Raw genomic sequence first — 27,396 nt, forward strand, 5'->3', positions numbered from 1 at the left:
GCTCAGATAAATGCGTTTTTATCCATCGTGTTCAGTTTTCTATGCACCTTCCCACCTTGTACTAGCTAGTAGGTTAATTGATTACAATAAATTCGCTTGTACATTTTAGGAGCGGAGCTACCGTAGGAGCTATGGGAGGGTATATAAATTGGAAACCCTGCAAGGGGAGATATGATTGTCAACGCCGATTTGATGAGACAAGTGGAGATATAACTACCTGCAAGTCTCAGTATTTCTAAATTTATCTCTCTAAATAATTCATAGCCACACGATATTAAAAATTACAATTTACACTTTTCCATGCTATTCACCTGAACACAGGACGCCAACGCCGAGGATGTCAGAGGAAGACCGATTGAATATGGATGCACTGCAGTTTTGGATATGAGATTCGTTTCCTTCACACTGAAGGTCGGTCACCCACACGGGCCCTTCTTTCCCTCTATACCCCGAGGCGATGTAGGAGGATGTGGCCACACCGCAACGCAGTTGCTTACAGACAACATTGGCTTCATTGATAGTCCAACATTTATCCTGTATTCTGCTCCATCTGCCATTATCATAAACCTCCACCTGGCCGTCGCAGCGGCTTCCCTCTTCGGTCAGCCGCAGAGACCACATTTCATCTACAATGTGGATGAGATTGTGTAAAACAGTTAATAATTAACCAATGTACTCCAGATACTTTCAGCTATTAGCGGTAAATATTAGTTTATACACTGATTTCTTGCAAGGCAATCTCCCCAGAAGCCATTTAACATCTCTTCTCCCTCCGCAGGATAAAGAAGACACACAAGTAGCGGTCCCAGGCATTATTCTTACTCGCCGAACATAAAGAGAGCCATTTAAATTTTTATTATAATTAGTTTTTCTTTTTCAACAGCTTATAATATGACTTAAATCACCTGCAAATATTACATCTTTATTTTTGCAGATTTTAAAATGGTACAAAAATTACTATCTTGAAACACCAATTGACATAATTCTCTGCACTTTCCAATAATTTCTCCTCAAATTTTAGTTTTATTCACTGTGTACTCAATGTCTGTGTATCCAAAATAAAACAGTCCAAGTTGCAAACGCAGACTGTTGCCACAAAAATTTAGATTCGTGACATAGTTTTGCCAGAAAACTTTGGATACATTCGATTGTTTCTTTTTTCTTCTTTTTTTTTTGTCTCTGTTATGGATATCTCTACGACCAAAGAAAGGTTTCATTCAGACTAATGTTTCAACAACTCACCGGTGCAGATCAGGCTGGCGTCATTTCCATGCGAACAGCTGATCTGACTCCACGCTGAGACTTGGCAATCAGCTAGTCGGGACTCATTGCCCAAACAAATGTAGTTATCTTTCCACACTGGCCCGTTTCCTGTGCCAAAGTATGCATCTCTGGGAGTTTCCTTTACTGCACCACACTGCAGCTGTTCACAGACCACGGCAGCATCTTCCAAGCTGAAGTACTCATCACAAAGTGTTCCCCACTGGTTCCCGTGCTGAATTTCCACCCGGCCAGAACATCTGCTGTCCCCATCAACGAGTCGTGCTACAGAATTCCCTGTTGTATTAATAATTGAATTCAGTTAATTAATCTCAACATAAACTAATTAAAAGAACTTGCACAGGATCGGACCACTATCCAGAGCATCTGCTCGGCAGAGCTTCGCGAAAGTAAGAGTATGGCACAATGCAGACCGGCGTATTTTTTTTAACTGATTGACACACAATCATTTTTTTTCCCAATTCATTTTTAAGTGTTGTGAATAATCTGCATACGCCACGACAGGAACCTCGCGTTTTTGTAGGTTTATAACAAAATCAGTGCTATTGTTTCAAACATTGGGCCGAGCAGGTGAAAAAGTGTTTCCTTACCTGATTTCTATACAGTACACCTGATTTTGTTGATCGTTCACAGTTTCATGCCCATCACTCTAAATGTTACATTTTGTCGAAGTTGAAAATACCAGCACCATATTCCACCCATGCTGTTCTTGCCCACTCAGTGGACGATATGCATATGCATCATATTTATCTATCTATCTATTTACATGTCATATTTGAGGATACTTCCTGCAATCAGATAGTGTGCACTCAGACGGGGCATTTTCGATTTTCTGTTTCGTTATTGGCGATTAAATTGATGTTAGTCTTTGCTTGGGATGTTTATTTTCTTTGCACTTTTCCATTATCTATTTTCATGTTTGTTTCTTTCACTGACGACTCATTTCTTAGGTTAATAAGCAACTTTCAAGTTGTCATTCACGTTAGGCCCCCCAAAAATGTCCGCTGATGATTATAAATTACGGGGAATTCACAAGGCATCTGTCGTTGAACTAGCAGCTATATAGTTGATGTTTTATTTATTCTTCTGTTGAGGTTTTTATCATGTTTACAATCGTTATGCAATGGAATGGAAGATCAGCAAGTATGTGAAGAAGTGGCTTAGCGTACCGAGCAACCTCACCAATTCTGCAATCCATAGTAGCCAGACAAAGCTTACCATCCCAGTGTAATCCCTTGTTGAAGAGTTCAAGGTATCCAAGATAAGATATTCATGATGCCTCGAGACTCAAAAGACCCTGTCATCAACAACACCCAGCCGGTTGTGAGATCAGGCAGGAAGTTGTCAGCCCATGCAGCAATTGATGAGGCAGAGTCTAGACTGAAGGACAAGGAGGTGGTTGGGGCTACCCAGCTAGGCCGCCAGGGAATTGGCTGGACAGCCCACAAATGGTGGTTGTCCTCTACAGGTGAGGAGCGCCGTGAGCTTGTAACACAAGAAATACCAGAGGTAGAAGAGGAGAAGAGGTTAGCTAAAACCCCTGGCCTGGCCAAACAGGGGGCTTGGACCTGATGGGAAAGTGTTGAACAACGACATCTATCTTGGAATGTTCTGTGGCAGATGGAACTGCTCCGCATTTCTGTTCTGTGCAGAGCAGCGTACGATCTGCTCCCAACACCTGCCAACCTCAGCACCTGGTATGAAGATAAGACAGACAGATGTGCTGCTTGCGGCGAAAAGGGAACACTTCAAAGTATCTTGATTGCATGCAGAGTCAATCTTTCCTGCGTCATGTACACTTCGAGACATAACACCGTTCTCAAAGTTGCAGCAGAAGCAGTTGAGCAGAGAGTACTGCAGCACAACTTATCTCATGCCCCATGCTGCACAGAACACCGCATATCATTTGTGAAAGAAGGCTCCAAGTCAAGGGTGTACAGCGCAGGCCCACGATCAAGCATACTTTATTCAGCCAATGACTGGTGTGTCAATGCCGACCTGGATGGGAAAGGCAATTTCCCGAGGCAAATAGCTTTCACCACATTGCGCCCAGATATAATCGCATGGTCGGACACCAGTGGAGAAGTGGTTATTGGTGAACTCACAGCCCCCTGTGAAAACAACATCGATGAAGCCCATGAGCACAAGTTAACCAAGTATGCAGAATTAATGTCAGAGTGCAGCGATAGACGGGGGAAGGTCTCATGCTATCCATTCGAAGTAGGTTGTAGTGGCTTTATTGCGTTCACTTTCCAGAAGTGGCTGCGTGATCTCAGCTTTACTAGAAGAGAGATCAAGGCAACCAGCAGGGCTGTAGCTGAGGCAGCAGAGACAGGATCAGCATGTGTGTGGACCAAATACGTCCAGAGGGGCAGACAGTCGGACAACGTATCTATTCCAGTCGGTTTTTATTCTTTGGAACGTAGAAAGTTGAGAGGGACTTGGGAGAGGTATTTAAAATTATGAGAGGGATAGATAGAGTTGACGTTGATAGGCTTTTTTCCATTGAGAGTGGGGGAGATTCTAACAAGAGGACATGAGTTGAGAGTTAAAGGACAAAAGTTTAGGTGCAACATGAGGGGGAACTTCTTTACTCAGAGAGTGCTAGCTGTTTGGAACGAGCTTCCAGCAGAAGTGGTTGAGGCAGATTCGATGATGTCATTTAAAGTTAAATTGGACAGCTATATGGACAGGAAAGGAATGGAGGGTTACGGGCTGAGTGCAGGTCGGTGGGACTAGGTGAGAGTAAGAGTTTGGCACGGACTAGAAGGGCCGAGCTGGCCTGTTTCCCTTCTGTAATTGTTGTATGGTTATATGGTTATATGTTATACATCTTTTGCAAACCCTTCAGTAAGTTACATAGGCACCCGAAGAGTAGACTATCTGTTGGATGGAACAACTCTGATAGAGGCAGATGCCAAGTTTTTAAGCAACACACATCAAAGTTGCTGGTAAACGCAGCAGGCCAGGCAGCATCACTAGGAAGAGGTACAGTCGACGTTTCAGGCCGAGACCCTTCGTCAGGACTAACTGAAGGAAGAGTTAGTAAGAGATTTGAAAGTGGGAGGGGGAGGGGGTTATCCAAAATGATGGGAGAAGACAGGAGAGGGAGGGATGGAGCCAAGAGTTGGACAGGTGATTGGCAAAGGGGATACGAGAGGATCATGGGACAGGAGGTCCGGGAAGAAAGACAAGGTGGTGGGGGTGGACCCAGAGAATGGGCAAGGGGTATAGCCAGAGGGACAGAGGAGAAAAAGGAGAGTGAGAGAAAGAATGTGTGTATAATCCTCTCGTATCCTCTTTGCCAATCACCTGTCCAGCTCTTGGCTCCATCCCTCCCCCTCCTGTCTTCTCCTATCATTTTGGATCGCCCCCTCCCCCTCCCACTTTCAAATCTCTTACTAACTCTACCTTCAGTTAGTCCTGACGAAGGGTCTCGGCCTGAAACGTCGACTGTACCTCTTCCTAGATATGCTGCCTGGCCTGCTGCGTCCACCAGCAACTTTGATGTGTGTTGCTTGAATTTCCAGCATCTGCAGAGTTCCTGTTGTTTGCCAAGTTTTTAAGTTCACCAGTGGGAGGTGGTGCTTTAGCACTGCTGGCCCACCACCTCGAGGGAGTCTTGATCATAAGCGGGCCGAAACTCCGGAAGACAGGTGGCAGATCAACTGATGATCCCACTGGTGACAGCACAGGACAATTAACATCTTAGTCCAAGTGTATTTTCAATTCTTTAAATTCTGTTTGTCTCCTTCACTGACGACTCATTTCTTAAGTTCATAAGCAACTTTCAAGCTGTTATTCACGTTAGGGCCAACAAAGTGTACACTGATGATTATAAACTATGGGGAATTCACAAGCCATCTGTCGTTCAACTAACAGCTATATAGTTGATATTTTATTTACTCATCTGCGGGGGTTTTTGTCATTTTTACAATCGTTATGGCTAAATTTGTAGCAGTAAATTCCGACGCTATTGCAACAAGTTATCTCGCTATAATCATGTATATTCTATACTGGTGCAAATGCATGCTTGGAAGTTGTGCTGCAAAAACAATGGTTTGTATTCATCTACAGTTCCGCACCAATTCATCTGTGTGTTTCCTTAAAGAAGAAAGGAGAAATGTTTCGGGCAATATTCAATAATCCATCAAAGTATCAGTACGGAAATAAACAATATTTGATTGCTTTTTGTTAATAGAGATAGCCATTATATAGCTACAAAGCCTGCTGAGCATTTTAACGTTTAATCAGTTTTATGTCTGTATTTAGGCACATGACAAAATTCAGTATCATTAAATTTCTTCGAATTATTAATTTTCACGTTAAAGTGTATGATATAATTTGAAAGGAGTGCTGAGAAAATTTCCGGCATGTACTTCGCACTCAATTTCTCAAGCAAACACCATTTTTCATTTTTTATATATTTTCTACTGCAATAATGATTGTTTAATTTATAATAACGCTGCATGCTACGCTTTTGTTGGTGATATTTGTTTCAACTTATTGAAATCTTCAAATATGTTAATTCCTTTCGTCGAAACCCAAATTGAAGTCAATCGTTATTTTATTCTTCCAGCAATATCACCCTCTTAATTTGTCCGTCAATGTCAGATGAAAATCATATGGAAACGTACTCTGCTGATGCAATTTGCAAATCGTTAATGGGAAAAATGTCGATAACAAATACCTGGATCCTAGGTACTCACCAGAGCAGATCACACTGACATCATTCTCATGGGTGCAACGATGAGCTCCTGAAGAAAATGGACAGTCCCACAGCCTCGACTCATTACCCTGACATTCAGAGGCATTAGTCCATATATGTCCTGTTCCTTCTCCAAAATAAGCTCCTCCCCGCACAGCAACAGCGACTCCGCATTGAAGCTGTCGGCACACCACGCTGGCATCATCCATATCCCAGTGCAGATCACACACCGTGTTCCAGGTTTCTCCAAGCTGCACTTCCAGTCTTCCAGAGCAGTCATCATTTCCGGACACCAATCTTGGAACTCGGTGGTCTGAGGAAGATATGAAGCACAGTTAGCAAAAAGAACATTTGAGCAATATGCAGCGAACTCCTCTTGCTTTCATTGTATATAAAGTCCCAATTGGTTCTCAAACAGATGACATTGTTTTCCACGTCCAAATTTCATAATGGGATATCGGAACTGAGTATCAAAATTACTTTCTCTCTTTGCTGGTTAATTAAGGCCAGATAATAGATTCTTAACACGTTTATTCCTATTATTTTTATATCCTCTTTTAACCAGAGGAAATTATATTATCTTTCTGATGGTATGATACCAAAGGCATGAAAATATTATAATAATTCAGGGGAAAAAGTAAGAACATTGTTATTATTATTATCATCATCATCATCATTATCATCTTTAATTCCAGATACGGTGACGTTTGCATCGAAATTCCAAAAGCATCATTCAATTTTTCTCAAAGGGAATACCAGGAAAAAGATTTATAAAAGAAATACTTTTACTTCCCCATCGTCACTCCATGGTGAAGCCAAGTATTCACTGAAAAACGTGTATAGAAAAAAAAATGATGTAATCATTCTATATAGAAGACAAATACTTCAAACATGAAATAAATCTGATGAAATTAAGTCAAGATTTTCGACGAAGAGACCATGGCTAAAAATAGCAGTCCACTTTCAATATTTCTTATTTAGAATTCTAAAAAGGTGATGAATGCAAACACGGTAATTAAGTTTAGTCAAGACTGACTGCATTCGATTAGATTAGATTATTGTATTAGATTATGAGGACACTCTGTCTTCGTTTATTGTCATTTGGAAATGCATGCATGTATTAAGAAATGATACAATGTTCCTCCAGAGTGATATCACAAAAAAAACAGGAAAAAACAAAGACTAACACTAACAAGACCACATAATTATAACATGTAGTTACAGCAGTGCAAAGCAATACCATATTTTGATAAAGCGCAGACCATGGGAACGGTGAAAGAAGTCTCAAAGTTTCTATTGACTCCCGATAGTCCCCGATAGCAGGCGGAAAAAGGGAGAAACTCTCCCTGCCAGAAACCTACAGGTACCGACAACTGTCGGCGCATTGGAAGCACCTGACGACAGCCGACTCTGAGTCTATCCGAAAACTTCGAGACTCCGACCAGCCCTTCGACGCCGAGCACCGAGCACCGTCTTTGCGCAGAGCTTGGACCCCGTCCCGGCCGCCGAGCAATAAGCAAAGCCGATGACTCGGGGCCTTCCCCTCCGGAGATTCTGGATCACACAGTAGCAGCGGCAGCGAATAAGACATTTCAGAATTTTCCCCAGATGTTCCTCCGCTCTCTCACGTCTGTCTCCATCAAATAAGGATTGTGCACGGCACCCTACTTGACAGATTACAGATATCATCTTCCATCTCTAAAGGTTCCCTAGCACTAAATTAATTTTTATGCCTCCCATTCTAAGTAGGCACACGGCTCTTTCCACAGACATCGCCCCGTCCGTAGCTCCCTTCACCAGTTATCCCTCTCCTCTAATCTTTCTCTGGGCATTTATCCCTGCAAGCAGCCAAAATTCTGCACTTGTTCATTCACCTCCTTCCTCCCCTCCATTAAAGGCTGCAACGAGTTCTTCCAGATAAGGTAACATTTCACCTAGGAAATGCTATGGTCGTCTATTGTAACTGTTGTTTCTCTGCTGCCTCCGCTACATCAGTGAGACCTCGTCAATGTGCAGCTCATTTTTCACTCTCACAACAGAACTTCCCGACAGGCCAACAATTTAATTCCAACTCCCATTGCAACATGCCAGTCCACTTGTGCCACAATGTGGACGCATTCCGGGTGAAGTAACAAAACCTTGTCTGCCGGTCTTGTAGATGTTATGCCGAAGGCATAAATATGGATTTCTCCTTGGAGTTAAAAGAAGTCGCTTCCCCTCCCCTCGTCTTCAGTTCCCCATTCTAGCCTCTTATGGCTTCTCACCTACCTAGCGCGTTCCTTGCTGTCCCTCCTCTTTCTTTATTTTATTTTCGCCAAACAATTGATACCAGAGCGTACAATCATCACAACGATATTTGTTTCTGCCCTTCACGCTCCCTGGAGTACAAATCGATAGTAAATATAATAAAATAATAAATTATAGATAATAAATAGAAAATGGGAAGTAAGGTAGTGCAGAAAAACCGAGAGGCAGGTCCGGATATTTGGAGGGTACGGCCCAGATCCGGGTCAGGATCCGTTCAGCAGTCTTATCACAGTTGGAAAGAAGCTGTTCCCAAATCTGGCCGTACGAGTCTTCAAGCCCCTGAGCCTTCTCCCGGAGGGAAGAGGGACGAAAAATCTGTTGGCTGGGTGGGTCGTGTCCTTGATTATCCTGGCAGCACTGCTCCAACAGCGTGCTGTGTAAAGTGAGTCCAAGGACAGAAGATTGGTTTGTGTGATGTGCTGCACCGTGTTCACGATCTTCTGCAGCTTCTTTCGGTCTTGGACAGGACAACTTCCATACCAGGTTGTGATGCACCCTAGAAGAATGCTTTCTACGGTCATCTATAAAAATTAGTGAGGGTTTTAGGGGACAGGTCAAATTTCTTTTGCTTTCTCAGGAAGTAAAGGCGCTGGTGACCCTTCTTGGCAGTGGAATCTGCTTGGTTGGACCAAGTCAGGTCATTTGTGATATTGACCCCGTGAACTTCAATTTCTCTGAAGTGACGCCACGCTATCGTGTCAGATTCCTTCTATGCGTCTCTATAGTTTTCCCACCCACTTGCTCTCACCTATCAACTTCTAGCTGTGTTTCCTCACCACCTCCCATCTTTCCATTCAGGTGACTGTCCCTTTCCATACTCTTCCCTGAAGGGCTCGCCGAATCGTTGACTCATTTGCATGGACGCACAGACCATGTGCTTAGTTCCTGCAGCGTTTCTGTTGGAGTCTTTACATTTCCGTTATCTTAATGGGTAAGTTCAAATGTCACAGAAATGTCAACACTATACATCATGAAATTATTTGTTTTCTTCGTAAACATCGGCAAAAACAAAGGAGTGCCCCAAAGTATGAGTAGCAGTTAAAACGTTCGAATTCCGAAACGCATCCAGCTCCCCCTCCCACGCACAAGCTGCTGCAACGCAGCGATAGCCCCCACCCACCAGAAAAAAAAACATCAGCAACCTCTGCCGACCAGTCAAGCGTGCAGTGAAGTATCAATTAAGACCCAGACTTACAGTATCCCAAAAACGACGTGCACCCGATAATGTGTCAGATCACAGGCTCGCTCTCTCCATAATAAGGGAACAAGAGATGTCCCCGTTTCACAGTGTGAGGGGGTCATAACAAACAACTCACTGACTTGGGATTTTAAAAGGTTGTTGCGTCGTTCCTCCCGAGCAGATTCGGCAGCAGAAAGGCGCTGCTTTCCAGACAGACAATCCACCCGCTGCCGAACTTCTTGTCTATGCAACGAGTCATTATTTTTATATGCGCTATATGGTAACATCTCAGTTTGCTTTAGTGAAAAATAGTTTTATCTATTGTTCACAGATCTCCAGCTGTCCGTGCAATATCATTCCGACGCTTTTCTACACCCTGTCAAAATTAATATTGACATTCACATATCACGTCGATTATAATTGCATAAAATGTTAAATGCACATTGGCATGAAGATTGCGTACAGCCTTAGCTCAACAGAATCACGCTGGAATCCATGGCCAATGATGCAAATATACTCTACCAATTTTAATTGGCATACCATTGCCGGTAAGCAAAGTACTCACCCCGGGCTCTCTATGTTCAGCAAAAGACCTCAAGATCTATATAATAATTCTTTCTGTTCGGATCTCTTCTAATTTCGTAAAATATAACACTGCATCTGAGTTAAATTCTTAAAGGCATTCCTTTCCGCACATTACCATTTGATCTAATTCTAGCTGTAACTGCGGGCAATATTCTTAACAAACCAATGTATCAGTAATTTGAATGTCATCGACAGACCTATTAATCATTATATTTGGATTCAACACAATTCTTCAACCGATACGACAGAAGAAAGGAAAATGATTTTCCTCGGTCGGACAACTGAAAGAAAAAAAAAAAAACAATACCTCATTATGACTCCCTGTGTCCTATCAACAATAAAGTTTAGTATTGAAATAGCTACCTGAACAGCAAAACCATGTGAGTTAATTTCGTGGACCAAACTTCCATAAATTCCATAAATTTCATGGAGGAAACATTTACCGCATTGCCTCGTCAATTCTCTTGTTTAGCTTTACTAAAATCTCAGTTTCATAGAATAGTACAGCACATTACAGGCCCTTTAGCCCACAGGGTTGTGCCGACAATCAAACCCCGCCTCCCATATACACCCCCCGCCCACCTTAAATTCCTCCATATACCTGTCCAGTAATCTCTCAAATTTCACTAGTGTATCTGCCTCCACCACTGACTCAGGCAGCGCATTCCACACACCAACCACTCTCTGAGTAAACAACCTTCCTCTAATATCCCCCTTGAACTTCCCACCCCTTACCTAAAAGTCATGTCCTCTTGTATTGAGCAGTGGTGCCCTGGGGAAGAGGCGCTGGCTATCCACTCTAGCTATTCCTCTTAATATCTTGTATACCTCTATCATGTCTCCTCTCATCCTCCTTCGCTCCAAAGAGAAAAGGCCTAGCCCATTTAATCTCTGATCAGAATCCATACTCTCTAAACCAGGCAGCGTCCTCGTAAATCTTCTCTGTACCCTTTCCAATGTTTCCACATCCTTCCTATAGTGAGGTGACCAGAACTGACAATAGACAATAGACAATAGACAACAGGTGCAGGAGTAGGCCATGCGGTCCTTCGACCCAGCACCGCCATTCACTGTGATCATGGCTGATCAACCACAATCAGTATCCAGTGCCTACCTTATCCCCATAACCTTTGACCGCTATCTTTAAGAGCTCTATCCATCTCTTTCCTGAAAGCATCCAGAGACTTGGCCTCCACAGCCTTCTGGGACAGAGCATTCCGTATACCCACCACTCTCTGGGTGAAAAAAGTTTTTTTTTTTTCTCAACTCCGTTCTAAATGGCCTACCCCTTCTTCTTAAACTGTGGCCTTTGGTTTTGGACTCACCCATCAGCGGGAGCATGTTTCCTGCATCCACCGTGTCCAGTCCCTTAATAATCTTATGTTTCAATAAGATCCCCTCTCAGCCTTCTAAATTCCAGCGTATACAATCTCAGTCGCTCCAATCTTTCGACATATGACAGTCCCGCCATCCCGGGAATTAACCTTGTGAACCTACGCTGCACTCCCTCAATAACAAAAATGACCTTCCTCAAATTTGGAGAACAAAACTGCACACAATACTCCAGGTGTGGTCTCACCAGGGCCCTGTGCAGCTGCAGAAGGACCTCTTTGCTCTTATACTCAATTCCCCTTGATATGAAGGCCAGCATGCCATTAGCTTTCTTCACTGCCTGCTGTACTTGCATGCTTTCTGTCAGTGACTGATGTACAAGAACACCTAGATCTCGTTTAACTTCCCCTTTTCCTAACTTGACTCCATTTAGATAATAATCTGCCTTCCCGTTCTTACTAGCAAAGTGGATAACCTCACATTTATCTGCATTAAACTGTATCTGCCAAGCATCTGCCCACTCACTCAGCTTGTTCAAGTCACCCTGCATTCTCATAACATCCTCCTCACATTTCACACTGGCACCCAGCTTTGCGTCATCGGCTAATTTGCTAATGTTACTTTTAATTCCCTCATCTAAATCATTAATATATATTGTAAACAGCTGCGGTCCCAGCACTGAACCCTGTGGTACCCCACTGGTCACCGCCTGCCATTCCGAAAGGGTGCCGTTAATCACTACTCTTTGTTTTCTGTCAGCCAGACAATTTTCAATCCATGTCAGTACTCTGCCCCCAATATCATGTGCCATAATTTTGCCTACTAATCTCCTATGTGGGACCTTATCAAAGGCTTTATGAAAGTCCAAGTACACTACATCCACTGGCTCTCCCTTGTCCATTTTCATAGTTACCTCCTCAAAAAATTCCAGAAGATTAGTCAAGCACGATTTCCCCTTCGAAAATCCATGCCGACTCAGACCGTTCCTGTTACTACTATCCGGATGTGTCATAATTTCATCTTTTATAATTGACTCCAGCATCTTTCCCATCACCGACATCAGGGTAACCGGTCTATAATTCCCTGTTTTCTCTCTTCCTCCCTTCTTGAAGGGCACCATTAGCCACCCTCCAATCCTCAGGAACTGATGCTGAGTCTATAGAACATTAGAAAATGATTACTAATGCGACCACGATTCCTAAAGACACCTCCTTAAATATCCTGGGATGCAGACCATCAGGTCCCGGGGACTCATCAACCTTCAGACCCAACAGCCTATCCAACGCAATTTCCTGTCTCATATAAATTCCCTTCAATTCATCCATTATCCTAGGTCCTTTAGCCACTATTACATCTGGGAGAATGTTTGTATCTTCCCTGATGAAGACAGATACAAAGTATCTGTTCAACTCGTCTGCCATTTCCTTGTTCCCCATAATAAATTCATTCGCTTCTGTCTTCAAGGGCCCAATTTTGGTCTTAACTATTTTTTTTTTCCTTTTCGCACACCTAAAAAAAAGCTTTTACTATCCTCCTTTATATTTTTGGCTAGCTTACCTTCGTACCTCATTTTTTTTTCTCCGCGTATTGCCTTTTTAGTTACCTTCTGTTGCTCTTTAAAAGTTTCCCATTCCTCTGGCTTCCCACTTGTCTTTGCTATGTTATACTTCTCCTCTTTTATTTTTATACTGTCCATTACTTCCTTTGTCAGCCACGGCCTCCCCTTACTCCCCTTAGGATCTTGCTTCCTCTTTGGAATGAACTGATCCTGCACCTTCTGCATTATTCCCAGAAACACTTGCCACTGCTGTTCCACTGTCATCCCTGCTAGGGTATTGTTCCATTGAACTTTGGCCAGCTCCTCCCTCATAGCAGCATAGATCCCTTTGTTCAACTGTAATACTGACACTTCCAAGTTTCCCTTCTCCCTCTCAGATTGTAGATGGACACTGGACACAGTACTTCAAGTGTAGCCTAACCAGAGTTTTATAGAGCTGCATCATTACATCTCGACTCTTAAACTCTATCCCTCGACTTATGAAAGCTAACACCACATAAGCTTTCTTAACTACCCTATCCACCTGTGAGGCAACTTTCAGGGATCTGTGGACATGTACCCCGAGATCCCTCTACTCCTCCACACTACCAAGTATCCTGCCATTTACTTTGTACTCTGCCTTGGAGTTTGTGCTTCCAAAGTCAACCACCTCACACTTCTCCGGGCTGAACTCCATCTGCCACTTCTCAGCCCACTTCTGCAACCTATCAATGACTCTCTGTGTGCTATCACAGTACGACTCCCTGTGTCCTATCAACAATAAAGTTTACTATTGAAATAGCTACCACAACAGTGATATCATGTGAGTTAACTTTATGGACCAAACTTCCATAAATTTCATGGAGGAAACATTTACCGAGTTGCCTCGTCGATTCTCTTGTTTAGTTTTTCGAAAACCTCAGTTTCATGATAGCTGACTGCTCGTGGAAAAACGCCAAAGCGCATTATACGAAATTCATACAAACTTTCACATAGAATCTACTTCCAATATTGCACATGTAACAAGCTGTACAGTTTCACAGCTAAGGCTTATGTAATGGCGTCTGTGTAATGTTCCACTGTTAAGGTAATGGCTTCTCTGTAGCAGCAACGTCTTTGTTATGACTAGAGATAACGGGACGTTGGTATTCAGTGGCTAGCCAATAAGAGATTGTTGCTGTGTCTTGTGATTCTGGAAGCCGCTCTTTTCGCGGACTTTTACCAGAGGGCGAGAGAGGGATGAAGAGAGTTGTAAAAGCAATGCTGAAGGCTTTGTGTGTCAATGCAAAGAGTATTAGTAACAAAGTGGATGAATTAAAAGTGCAGATTGTTATTAATGAATATGATATAGTTGGGATCACAGAGACATGGCTCCAGGGTGACCAAGCATGGGAGCTCAACATTCAGGGATACTCAATATTCCCGATGGGTAGACATAAAAAAAAAAGGTGGTGGGGTAGCATTGCTGGTTAGAGATAAGATCAAAGCAATAGAAAGGAAGCACATTAGCCGGGAGGATGTGGAATCGATATGGCTAGAGCTGCATAACACCAAGGGACAGACAACACTAGTGGGAGTTGTGTACAGGGCACGTAACAGTAGTAGTGAGGTTGGGGATGGCATTAAACAGGAAATTAGAAATGCGTGCAATAAAGGAACAGCAGTTATAATGGGTGACTTCAATCTACACATAGATTCGGTGAACCAAATTGGTAAGGGTGCTGAGGAAGAGGATTTCTTGGAATGTATGCGCAATGGTTTTCTGAACCAACATGTCGAGGAACCAACTAGAGAGCAGACAATTCTAGACTGGATATTGAGCAATGAGGAAGGGTTAATTAGCAATCTTGTCGTGAGAGGCCCCTTGGGTAAGGATGACCATAATATGGTGGAATTCTTCATTAAGATGGAGAGTGACATCGTTAATTCAGAAACAAAGGTTCTGAACTTAAATAAGGGTAACTTTGAAGGTATGAGACATGAATTTGCTAAGATAGACTGGCAAATGATACTTAAAGGGTTGACGGTGGATATGCAATGGCAAGCATTTAAAGATCACATGGATGAACTACAACAATTGTTCATCTCAGTTTGGCAAAAAAATAAATCAAGGAAGGTAGTGCACCCGTGGCTGACAAGGGAAATTTAGGATAGTATCAATTCCAAAGAAGAAGCATACAAATTAGCCAGAAAAAGCGGCTCACCTGAGGACTGGGAGAAATTCAGAGTCCAGCAGAGGAGGACAAAGGACTAAATAAGGAAAGGGAAAAGAGATTATGAGAGAAAACTGCCACGGGACATAAAAACTGACTGTAAAAGCTTTTTTAGGTATGTGAAAAGAAAAAGACTGGTTAAGACAAATGTAGGTCCCCTACAGACAGAAACAGGTGAACTGATTATGGGGAACAAGGACATGGCAGACCAATTGAATAACTACTTTGGTTCTGTCTTCACTCAGAGGGACATAAATAATCTTCCGGAAATAATAGGCGACAGAGGGTCTAGTGAGATGGAGGAACTGAGGAAAATACATGTTAGTAGGGAAGTGGTGGTCGGTAAATTGAAGGGATTAAAGGCGGATAAATCCCTAGCGCCAAAGGGTCTGCATCCCAGAGTGCTTAAGGAAGTAGCCCAAGAAATAGTGGATGAAATAGTGATAATTTTTCAAAACTCTTTAGATTCTGGACTAGTTCCTGAGGATTGCAGGGTGGCTAATGTAACCCCGCTTTTTAAAAAAAGGAGGGAGAGAGAAACTGGGAAATTACAGACCGGTTAGTCTAACGTCGGTGGTGCAGAAAATGCTAGAGTCAGTTATCAAAGATGTGATAACAGCACATTTGGAAAGCGTTGAAATCATCGGACAAAGTCAGCACGGATTTGTGAAAGGGAAATCATGGCTGACTAATCACATAGAATCTTCTGAGGTAACTAGTAGAGTGCATTGGAGAGAACCAGTGGAAGTGGTATTATTGGACTTTCAAAAGGCTTTTGACAATGTCCCACACAGGAGATTAGTGTGCAAACTTAAAGCACACGTTATTGGGGGTAAGGTATTGATGTGGATAGAGAATTGGTTGGCAGACTGGAAGCAAAGAGTGGGAATAAACGGGACCTTTTCAGAATGGCCGGCGGTGACTAGTGGGGTACCGCAGGGCTCAGTGCTGGGACCCCAGTTGTTTACAATATATATTAATGACTTAGATGAGGGAATTAAATGCAGCATCTCCAAGTTTGCGGATGACACGAAGCTGGGTGGTAGTGTTAGCTGTGAGGAGGATGCTAAGGGGATGCAGGGTGACTTGGATAGGTGAGGTTAGTGGACAAATTCATGGCAGATGAGGTTATCCACTTTGGTGGCAAGAAAAGGAAAACAGATTATTATCTGAATGGTGGCCTATTAGGAAAAGGGGAGGTGAAACGAGACCTGTGTGTCATTATACACAAGTTATTGGAAGTGGGCATGCAGGTAAAGCAGGCAGTGAAAAAGGCGAATGGTATGCTGGCATTTATAGCGAGAGGATTTGAGTACAGGAGCAGGGAGGTACTACTGCAGTTGTACAAGGCCTTGGTGAGACCACACCTGGAGTATTGTGTGCAGTTTTGGTCCCCCAATCTGAGGAAAGACATTCTTGCCATAGAGGGAGTACAAAGAAGGTTCACCAGATTGATTCCTGGGATGGCAGGACTTTCATAAGATGGAAGACTGGATCGGCTAGGCTTATACTCGTTGGAATTTAGAAGTTTGAGGGGGAGGGGGATCTTATTGAAACGTATAAAATCCTAAAGGGATTGGACAGGCTAGATGCAGGAAGATTGTTCCCGATGTTGGGGAAGTCCAGAACGAGGGGTCACAGTTTGACGATAAAGGGGAAGCCTTTTAGGACCGAGATGAAGAAAAAAATCTTCACAAAAAGAGTGGTGAATCTGTGCCACAGGAAACAGTTGAGGCCAGTTCATTGGCTATATTTAAGAGGGAGTTAGATATGGCCCTTGTGGCTAAAGGGATCAGGGGGTATGGAGGGAAAGCTGGTACAGGGTTCTGAGTTGGATGATCAGCCATGATCATACTGAATGGCGGTGCAGGTTCGAAGGGCCGAATGGCCTACTTCTGCACCTATTTTCTATGTTTCTATCACAAGTGTGGATTATCCACAGCCGTATAAAGTTCTGTTTAATGAAAATATTCACTTTTTAAGCTATATTCTGTTGTATTATATATTAGATATCTATCAATTTCGTTTCATCTATACAATTGATCATCATACGACAAGCATTTATTTCCTAGTTATTGATACACATCTTACACAACAGAAGTTCACTCACCGCCCTTTGGATGCAAAATTGGTCGCAGATTAACAATAAGACAAGCATTGTTCAATCATTGGATTCTGTCTCCTTCAGTGCAGCGTAATTTCAAAATTATTCAGCTTGCCTTGCAACCCGTGTGCCTCATCTTTACGAAAGCCCGTTATGCGAATCCTTGTGCAAAATGTTTTTAATGTGTACTGCTCTGCCATCAAGAATATTTGCAATCACTTGAACAATTAATCAAGTTTATTAGAAACACAAGGTTACCGCATCACAACGTTATGCAGACTGTGCAGAATCAGACCCTGCCTTTCCAGCAATCTTTTGTTTCCCTAGTGAATGCAAGTATTGTCCTGCGGTGTTCCGGTCAGTTGACGACGTTAAGAAAAGTCAGAGATAGTTCCAGACGATTGAATCCCAGCAAGCCAATACAATTACCTGTTTTAGTAAAAGTTATTTAATTGTTAAGGACTGTTAAATTTATCTAAATAGAGGTTAGCAAAATCGAAGAATCAGATTAAAAAAGTTATCCCTGGGCGGTATATTAATATATACTAGGTATGCTGTCTGGATTTTATGAGAACAGATTCTCCTCGTCAAACGCAGAGAAATCACAGCTAAACCCGAATATGTAAACCATAGTACGGCTCAGTTGTATAAATTGCTACTGTGTAAACCGAATTTGCTTCATGAGATTTGATGGAGAGAGAATTGCTTGACCGCAGTCATGAAGACTTGATTTGAGTAACTTTCGAACCAGTAAGTCCTTCTCGCCGTCTGCTACAGCGAGACAACTGCAAGGATCTCGTAAGCTGCAAAAAGTTGTAAATTTTGTCAGTCCGATCATGAGAACTGGTCTCTGTAATATCCAGGACACCGTCAAGGAGCGGCGCCTCAAAGAGGCGGTCTCAATCATTAAAGAGACTCCCTCCAACAAGGACATGCCAATTCTCATCGGTAACATCAAGATGGGGGCGCGGAAGCCTGAAGGCACTCGCTCATCGATTCGTGAACAGCTTCTTTCCATCTGCCGTCCGATTTCTGAATGGTCCTTGAACCCATGATCAAGGCCCCACTATTCTTTTTATCTGTTTTTGCACGCTTTATTTAAATTAGCTATTTAACACACACACACACATATGTCATGTCATATTTTATATATACATCATGACATATATGGAACAAATGGATCAGCATTGATGAAGTGGTGGAGTGAATCTGAGGTAGAGAACTCACTCTGAATCCCTTGCTCTGTTTCCTGTTCAGGCAATCTACAACATTGTCCCGGAATGGATGTTCATATTTTCTCTATACAGGACTGGTGATTAGTTCAGTTCATCCAGCGGTTTAATTTTATTCAAGTTTCCTGCAGTCTCGATAGCATTTGATCCTCTAAAGTGTGACAATGTCTGGGAATAATTTTATATGAAACAGTGATTTCGGAATTGCATTAACCTTATTTGTTCCAGAATGTTTTCATACACTGTAGGTTCAATTACTGGTTCTGCGAGACAATGGAAGTTATACAACGGCAACATTTGCTTGCATTTGATACTTAAAATGCAACGCTGCAGTTAACAAAAATATGAACGAAATAGGAAAGAACACAGAAGCACACAGACCGCGTTATCAATGTAAAGGGTAGTACATGCACGTTCTGAGGTCGAAGTTAATTCGTTATAACTAAAAATGCAAACGATTCTATGTAATAATACCAAGCATTAGCGATGGTCTGAAATCATGTTCATATTTCCTCACGGAATGAATGTGGAATCTAATCCGCAGGGACATTGGCATTCACAATGCCATGAGTGTGACCATAAGACCATAAGATATGAGAGCAGAAGTAGCCATTCGGTCCATCCAGAACGCTCCACCATTCAGTCATGACTGATCCAATTTTTACAGTCATCCCCACTCCCCTGCCTTCCCCCCAAACCCTCTGATGTCCTGACTAATCAAGAACCTATTTACCTCTGCCTTAAATGCACTCAATGACTTGGTTTCCACAGCCGCTCGGGGCAACAAATTCCACAGATTTGCCACCCTCTGACGAAAGTAGTGTATCCGTATCTCTGCTCGAAAAGGTCGCCCTTCATTCTGAATTCGTGCCCTCTTGTCAACGACTTCCCGTCCATGGGAAACGTCTTTGCCGTATCTAATCTGTCCAGGACTTGTAACATTTCGAATGTTTCTATAAGAACTTCGCTCATTCTCTGGAACTGCAGGGAGCACAGCCCACGGGCTGTCCATCCATTCCTGGAATCATTCTCGTGAATCTTCTCCGAAGCTTCTCCAATGTCAGTACATGCTTTCTAAAATAAGGAGGCCAAGACTGCACACAATACACCGTGTGGTCTGCAACTACCTTACAGAGCCTCAACATCACATCCGAGCTCTTACATATTTTTCCTCTAGAAACGAATGCCAACATTGCATTTGCCGTCTTCAGCACCATCTCAGCCTGAAGGTTAACCTTATGGTAACCAGTACAAAGACTCCCAAGTCCCTTCGCATCTATGCATTTTGAATTCCCTCCACATCTAAATAATAGTCTGCCCGTTTATTTCTTTCCCATGCACTTTCCAACGTTGTATTTCACTTGTCACGTATTTGCCCATTCTCCTAAACTATCTAAGTCTCTAAACACCACACGCTCTTCCACCTATCTTTGTATCATCGGCAAATTTAGCCACAAGTCCATTAATTCCACAGTCCATATCATTGACATACATCGTAAAATGCGGCGGTCCCAACACCGACTCCCGTGGAACTCTACTGGTAATCGGCAGACAGCCAGAATAAGATCTGTTTTCTGCCGAACAGCCAATGCTCCACCCATGTTAGTAATTCCCATGTAATTCGATGGTTCTTATCTACCGAAGCAGCCTCATGTGTGGCACCTTGTCAAAGGCCTTCTGAAAATCCAAGTACACCATTTTTACTAGATCTCCTTTGTCTACGCTGCTGGTAAATTCCTCAAATAATTGCAATAATTTAGCCATGCAGGATTTTGTCTTTCAGGAAACCATGCTGGCTTTGGCCTATCTTGTCATGTGCCTCCAGGTATTCCGTAATCTCGTCCGTATCAATCGATTCCAACAACTTCCCAACTACTGATATCAGCTAACTGGTTTCTGATTTTCTTTCTGCTGCCACCCACCCTTGTTAAATTGTAACGTAACATTTGTAATTTTCCATTCATGCGGTACAATGCCAGAATCTTTCGATTCTTGAAAGATAATCGTTAAAGGCTCCACAATCTCTTCAACTAATTCCTTCAGAATATTTCCAGCGTCATGTTCTATTCGTTCAATATCTACCCTCAACTCTCTATAACTTATAACGCTTTTAGTATTTTTTTTTGATATTGGTCGCCAGCGTCCTTCCATAATTCATCTTTTCTTTCCTTATGACCATCTTTGTTTCCTCCTGCAATCTTGATCTTCGTGTAGCTTTGACCTCATTTGTTTTTACTTTGGCTCCCACTTCACTTGTCCGCCACGGTAGTGTCCTTCTCCCATTCGGAAATTTCTTCTTTTTTGGCAATATATATGTCTTGTACTTCTCTCATTTTTTCACAGAAACACCAGCCATTTCTGTTCTGCTGTCCTTCCTGCTAGTGTCCCCTTCCAATCACTTTGTTCTGTCCTTTCTCATGCCATTGTAATTTCATTTACTCCACTCAAATGCCAACACATTGGGATTTAGTTCCTCCTTATCAAATTGCAGAGTGAACTCCATCATATTCTGATCACTTTTCCCAAAGGGTCCGTTAACCATGAGCTCTCTTATCACCTCCAGATCATTGTGCAACACCCAATTCAGCACAGCCGATCCCACAGTGCGCTCATCAACGAGCTGTTCTGAAAAGCTATCCTTTAGACATTCAACACATTCTCTCTCTCTTGAGGTCCGGTACTGACCTGGTTTTCCCACTCCACTTTCACGTTAAAGTTCCCAACCAAATTCATGCCATTACCCTTCAGACACTGCCTTTTCTATCTCCTGCTGCAATTGGTAATCCACATTCTGGATACTGTTTGGAAGTCTTTATGAAACTGCCAGTAGGTTAATTTTAAACTTGTCATTTCTTAACTCACCCCAGAGAGACGCTACACCTTCCGATCACATATCACCCATTTCTAATGATTTAATATTATTTCATATACACAGGAGCACACCACCTGCTCTGCCTACTATCCCATCTTTCCGATACACCGTATATCCTTGAGAGATGTTAGGTCAGTTTCCTAATCCCTTACTTCCGACAGGACTCATCACATTTTATTCATACTTCGCAATTAGCTGACGTTTACTGACAACTTCGAAATAAGGCGGAACCCAGGGGAACCAGCAACAGCTGTGGTGCAAGAGAAGTTGCTAAAATATCGAGTTTGGTCTATACTAGTCCTGACGACAACATTCTGCATTTTCTTACCCACAGATGTCGCTTGATCCGTTCAATCGTTCTGGTGGCTGTGCTGGCTGTCGCATATTTAAATTTTTTATGTAGATGTTTGAAATCAGGATGCTATCTCAACATGGCAGTAGTAATCCCTAAACAGGTAGATTTAGTACCAGATCTCTCGCAGCGAGCGGTAAGTTTGTGTTATTCTCATTCTAGGACAGCCAGATCAATAAAGACAGGGTGTACTCAGAGAAATGGGGCTCAATTTACCTGCGCAGATAACGCCGGCATAGTTGGGTTCAGAGTGTGTGTAGAAATTCCATTCGTCTGATTGACATTCTCGCAGAGCAGCCTCGGTCCCGATGCATTCAACATTACGCGTTATAACGGAGCCAAAAACCTTTCCAAAGTGATATTCGTGTGGGGCTTTCAGCGCGGCGCCGCAGCTCAGCTCTCTGCACACCACAGTTGCATCCTGCAAATCCCAGCTGGAAGCATAGACAGGTCTCCAGTATCCCTTGTAGTTCACTTCCACTCTCCCGGCGCATGGACTGCCTCCTTTTTCCAGTCTTACCTTCAAACTTTCTGGAATAAAAAAAGATTGAACGTTAACACAAGAGTTTTTGCGCGGGCTAGGAATTTTGAGCAACAGACACAAAATGCTGACGGATCTTTACACATCAGTCAGCATCCATCGAGAGGAGCAAAGCACCCAAAATACGAACATTGATTATTCACGGCGAGGAATGGCCTCAGCCCGAAGCATCGATTGTTTGTTGATTTCCATATATGTTTATTTAGATACTATATATATTTATTAATTAAATAAACAAACAAACAAATAAGGAGTTAAATTGATAAATTAGTATTTTATATACACATTCGTTGGTATGTTAGTATATCTGAAAACAGTTTGAGTGAACTCGGCCTTTTTCTCCTTGGAGCGACAGAGGATGAGAGGTGCCCTGATTGAGATGTATAAGATGATGAGAGGTATTGATCGTGTCGGCAGTCAGAAGCTATTTTCCAGGACAGAAATGGTTGCCACAAGAGGACACAGTTTTAAGGTGCTGGGGAGTAGGTACAGAGGAGATTTCAGAGGCACATTTTTTACGCAGGGAGTGGTGAGTGCGTGCAATGGGCTGCCGGAAACAGCGGTGGCGGAGGCGGATACGAGTTTTTTAAGAGACTTTTGGACAGGTAGATGGAGTTTAGAAAAAATGAGGGCTATAGGTAAGCCTAGTAATTTCTAAGGTTGGGACATGTTCGGCACAACTTTGTGGGTCGAAGCGCCTGTATTGTGCTGAAAGCTTTCTACGTTTCTATGTTTCTCTCTGTCTATCTATCTGCCCATTTCGCGGCAGCTATATGATTACTTGTTTATTTACTTGCTTATTCCCTTATTTCATGCTGTCACCATTATTTATTATCATTTATTTGTTTATTTGATGCGCACAATGCTTTTGTAAGGAAAATGGATCAATAATTGAAAGCATAGGTGTATCATGAGAGAGGAAAAATACTCAAAAGCAACTGAGGGCCAACCTCTTTAACCACATGGTGGCAGGTGTCCCAGGGAACTGCGAGAGAAAGTAGTTGGAACAGTTAAAGAAACGCAACTTTAAATCCACTTCGACAGATATAAAGAAAGAACATGTTAGCAGAGATATGGGACACCGTGGGTCAAATTGGATCAGATTATCATGTTGGTTCTCTTGTATAGGTTAAGGGAAAAGAACTGTTGCGGTGCTGAATGACACTACAATCAATGGCTGCAAATTGTGGAATTTGGAGCATCTGAAAACGAAATGTGGACGAAATAAGAAAGCAATCATCATCTGCTTCACATTGAGTTTGACTTTGATCATCAAATTCCAGGCATTTCTGGTTCGAGTCTGTACAGTCTGGACGTCGACAAGTTAATGCACGGCTGAGCCGCTAGTGCAGGGGATCGGGCTTCACGTTCTTGGGTCACTGGGATCACTGCTGGGAGAAATATGACTTATACCAAAGCGACGGGTTGCACCTGAACCCGAAGCGTGCCCATATCCTCGCGGTTGGGTTTGTTAGAGCGGTTGTGCAGTGTTTAAACTGTTGGCAGCGGGTGACAACCAGAGTGAAGGGGCTCAGAATAAGACGGATGGTATAAAACCAAATATAGCGTACAGTAAGATTGTCACGAAGGTCGTGTAGATGACAGGATAAAATTAGGGATGCAGTATCATTAAAGGGGATCTAATACAGTACTAAAACTGTTTTAACAGTGCAAGGGGTACAGGAAATATGGTGGATGTTCTTGCTACACCATTGCAGATGATCATCTATGATGTTGTGGCCATCAGCGAATCATGGCTGAAGGATAGCTGTAGTTGGCAGCTGAATGTCTAAGGGTACACGTTGCATTGGAGCGATAGGAATATATGCAGAGAGGGTGGCAGGGTAGGCTGGAAAAGAATGACATCAAATCTTTAGAAACGTGACATAGAAAAGGAAGTTGTTGAATCCATGTTTGTTGATTTCAGGAACTACAAGGAAAAAGACCCTAGTTGCAGTTATATACAGGCCTCCCAACAGTAGTTCAGATGTGAACCAGTGGGACATAGAAAAGGCGTGTCAAAAGGGCAAATGTATTCTAATGATGGAATACTTCAACATGCAGGGTGACTGGGAAATCGGATTAGTTATGAGTCTCAAGGCAGTGAGTTTATTGAATGGTGCGAGATGGCTTTTTCGAGCAGTTTGTCGTTGAGTCTACAAGGGGATCAACTATACTGAATTGGGTGTTCTGTAATGAAACGGAGGTGATCAGAGAGTATGAGGTAAATGTAGTAATCACAATATGATTGAGTTCAACTTAAAATTCTACAGGAAAAAAAGTAAAATCTGACGCAGAAATATTTTAGTGGAGTAAATGTATTGCACCAGCGTGAGAAAGGAGTTGACCAAAGTAAATTGGAAGGAGCTGCTGACAGGGTTGAGAGCAGGGCCGCAATGGCGTGCGTTTCTGGGGACAAAAAAAGTGAGGAATGTGAAGACTAGATGTATTTGAAAAAAACGAAGAAATACTTAACAGGCAGAACAGTACAGCTGTGTCTGAGAAGGCAGGTGAAAGTTAAAGGAAAAGCAACGGTGAACAACGCCGCAGAAATTATCTGGAGGCTGGAGGATTGGGAAGCGTTTAAAAATCTACAGAGAGAAACTCAAAAATCATTTGGAGAAAAATGGTGAAAAGATGAAAGCAAGCTAGCAAGCAAGTTCAAAGCCAATAGTAAAAGCTTTCTCAAGTATGTAAACAATAAAATCAGGATGAGAGTGGATATAGGATCGCTAGAAAGTGAGGCGGGTGAGGCGGGAGAAATAATAACGGGGGACAAGGAGATGACAGATGAACTAAAAGAGGTCCTTGCATCAATCTTCACTGTGGAAGACAATAGAAGTGTGTCAGGTGTTTCAGGGAGTGAGGGAAGAAAAGTGAGTGCAGTTACTATTACAAGGGAGTATGGTGTTCAAAAATTTGAAACAGCTAAAGGTACGTAAGTCATCCGGTCCAGATGAACAGCATCCTAGGGTTCTGAAAGAGGTAGCGGTTGATATTGCACAGGCATTATTAATAATCTTCCATAAAACATTGGATTCTGGCATGTTGCTAGATGAATGGTAAATTTCAAAACTCACTCCATTTGTTAAGGAAGAAGGAAGGCAGCAGAAAGGAAATTATGAAGCAGCTAGCGTGAATTCAGTGGTTATAAACATGTTTGATGCAATCGCTAACCATGAAGGAATGGAGTATTTGGTGACACAGGACACGGCAGTCCAAACTGAGCATGGAATCCATAACGGAAAATATTGCCTAGCGAATCTGCACAAATTCCTTTTAGAGATTACAAGTAGGATTGATAAAGGAGATGCAGAGGATGTCGTATACTTAAATTCTCAGAAGAGCTTTCACAAGGTGTCACACGTGATGCTGCTTAACAAGGTAGAGGCCATGGTCTTACAGAAAAACGGTGAGATCATTGGCTGATTGCTAGGAAGCAGCGAGTGGGAAAAGTCATTTCAGTTGGCTGCCAGAGTCTAGTGGTGTTTCGGAGGGTTCGGTTTCGGGTTTGCTTCTTTTTATGCCGCATGTCAATGGTTTAGATGATAAAATAGACGGTTTTGTTGTCAGGTGTGCAGATGATATGAAGATTGGAGTAAGGACAGGTAGTGTTGAGGAAACTGGCAGGCTGTAAAAGGACGTAGACATGTTGGGAGAATAGGAAACAAAGTGGCAAATGAAATACAATGATGGAAAATGTACGATCATAAACTTTGGTAATAGATATAAAGGTACAGACTATTTTCTAAACGGGGAGAAATTCAGAACAAAATCTGAACTGCAAAGGGACCTGGGAGTCCTGGTGCAAAACACCCGGAATGGTTAACTTGCAGGCTGAGTCGGTGGTGAGTAAGGCGAACGCATTATTTTTCTCCAGCATCTTCATTTCCAGACGACTAGAAAACAAATGATGCGGAGGATTTATACGCTACTGGTGAGGCGTCACCTTGAGCATTGTTAACAGATTTGTGCTCCCATTCTAAGAAAAACATTCGCTGGTATTAAGAAAGGTTCAGAGGAAGTTACAACGATGAGTCCACGAATGAAAGGATTCTCACAGAAGAAGGTTTAATACCACGGATCTGTTCGCTCTGTTATTTAGAAGGATGGGGAGGGGATCTCAGAGAAAATTTCGAATGTTGAAAGCCTAGTCAGAAAACATGTCAAAAGGATGTTTCCCATGCAGGAGGATTCTTGGACAGAAGAGAACAGCCTCACGAAAGAGGGACGTCCATATAGAACAGAGATGCTGAGATCTTTTTTTTTTGCCAGAGGGAGGTAAATTTGTGAATTTATTACGAAAGACTGCGCTGAAAGTCAAGTCGTTGGGGATATTTAAGACAGAACTTGATAAGCTCTTGATGGGCACGGCAAGAAAATTTACAGAGGGAAGTCCGGGCAGTGGAGTTGAGGAAGGGGGAAATGATCAGGCGTGACTGAAAGCGTAGCAGACTCATTGGATCAAATTGTCTAATTCTGCTCCGATGTCTCATGGTCTTATGGAGAATCTCTCCCACCACAGATGCTGTTCGACCTGGTCATATGATCGTGTAGTTGTGCAGACTGACAAGTATGTTTACAGTGGTTAACATCAGTACAAGTCACGATAACACGAATAGTAATTCCAACATGACGAAAATAATTCCGACACAAATTGGATTTAGTTTGACGCCGAGGGCGTTCTTTTCGATTATTGGCATTAGTGATATGCAGGAGGACATCAAACTCGCAGCAACGCAGATGTAAAAACCTAACTTTTACCTTTACAAACAACGCCAGCATCCTCACTGTGTGAATAGCCGGTGTCACCCCATGGCTCTGATTTACACTCCTGGAGAGTGGCCTCGCTCCCACCGCACTCAACATTCGTCGTGAAAACAGGTCCGGATCCTTCCCCATACCTAGCATAATCATAGGCTCTCAGTGCAGCGCCGCAGCCCAGCTGCCGACACACCACATTCGCGTCCGGCATATCCCAAGAACGAGCATTCACAGTCCCCCAGTTTCCTTTGTACCGAATCTCCAATCTCCCGTCGCATCGACTGCCGCCATTCACCAACCTCAACGTCACGCTTTCTGGAAAATAACAGAAAATAACGATCCACGGTAAACAGCGGTTTAAGCTGGAGGCCATTAGTGCTCGGCGCAT

General features: G+C 42.8%; 1 protein-coding gene across 1 annotated transcript; it reads right to left on the minus strand.

Moving 5' to 3' along the window:
- Positions 1 to 303: 303 nt before the first annotated feature.
- On the minus strand, positions 304 to 27,396 carry LOC140207999 (scavenger receptor cysteine-rich type 1 protein M130-like). Its single transcript, XM_072276532.1, has 5 exons — positions 27,009 to 27,396; positions 21,920 to 22,234; positions 6,078 to 6,302; positions 1,243 to 1,557; positions 304 to 626 (listed from the first exon to the last, which is right to left on the minus strand). The coding sequence occupies exons 1-5, from the start codon at positions 27,394 to 27,396 to the stop codon at positions 304 to 306; spliced, it is 1,566 nt and encodes a 521-aa protein (XP_072132633.1).

The sequence above is a fragment of the Mobula birostris genome, chromosome 13, assembly GCF_030028105.1.
Source record: "Mobula birostris isolate sMobBir1 chromosome 13, sMobBir1.hap1, whole genome shotgun sequence".
Taxonomy (NCBI): Eukaryota; Metazoa; Chordata; class Chondrichthyes; order Myliobatiformes; family Myliobatidae; genus Mobula; species Mobula birostris.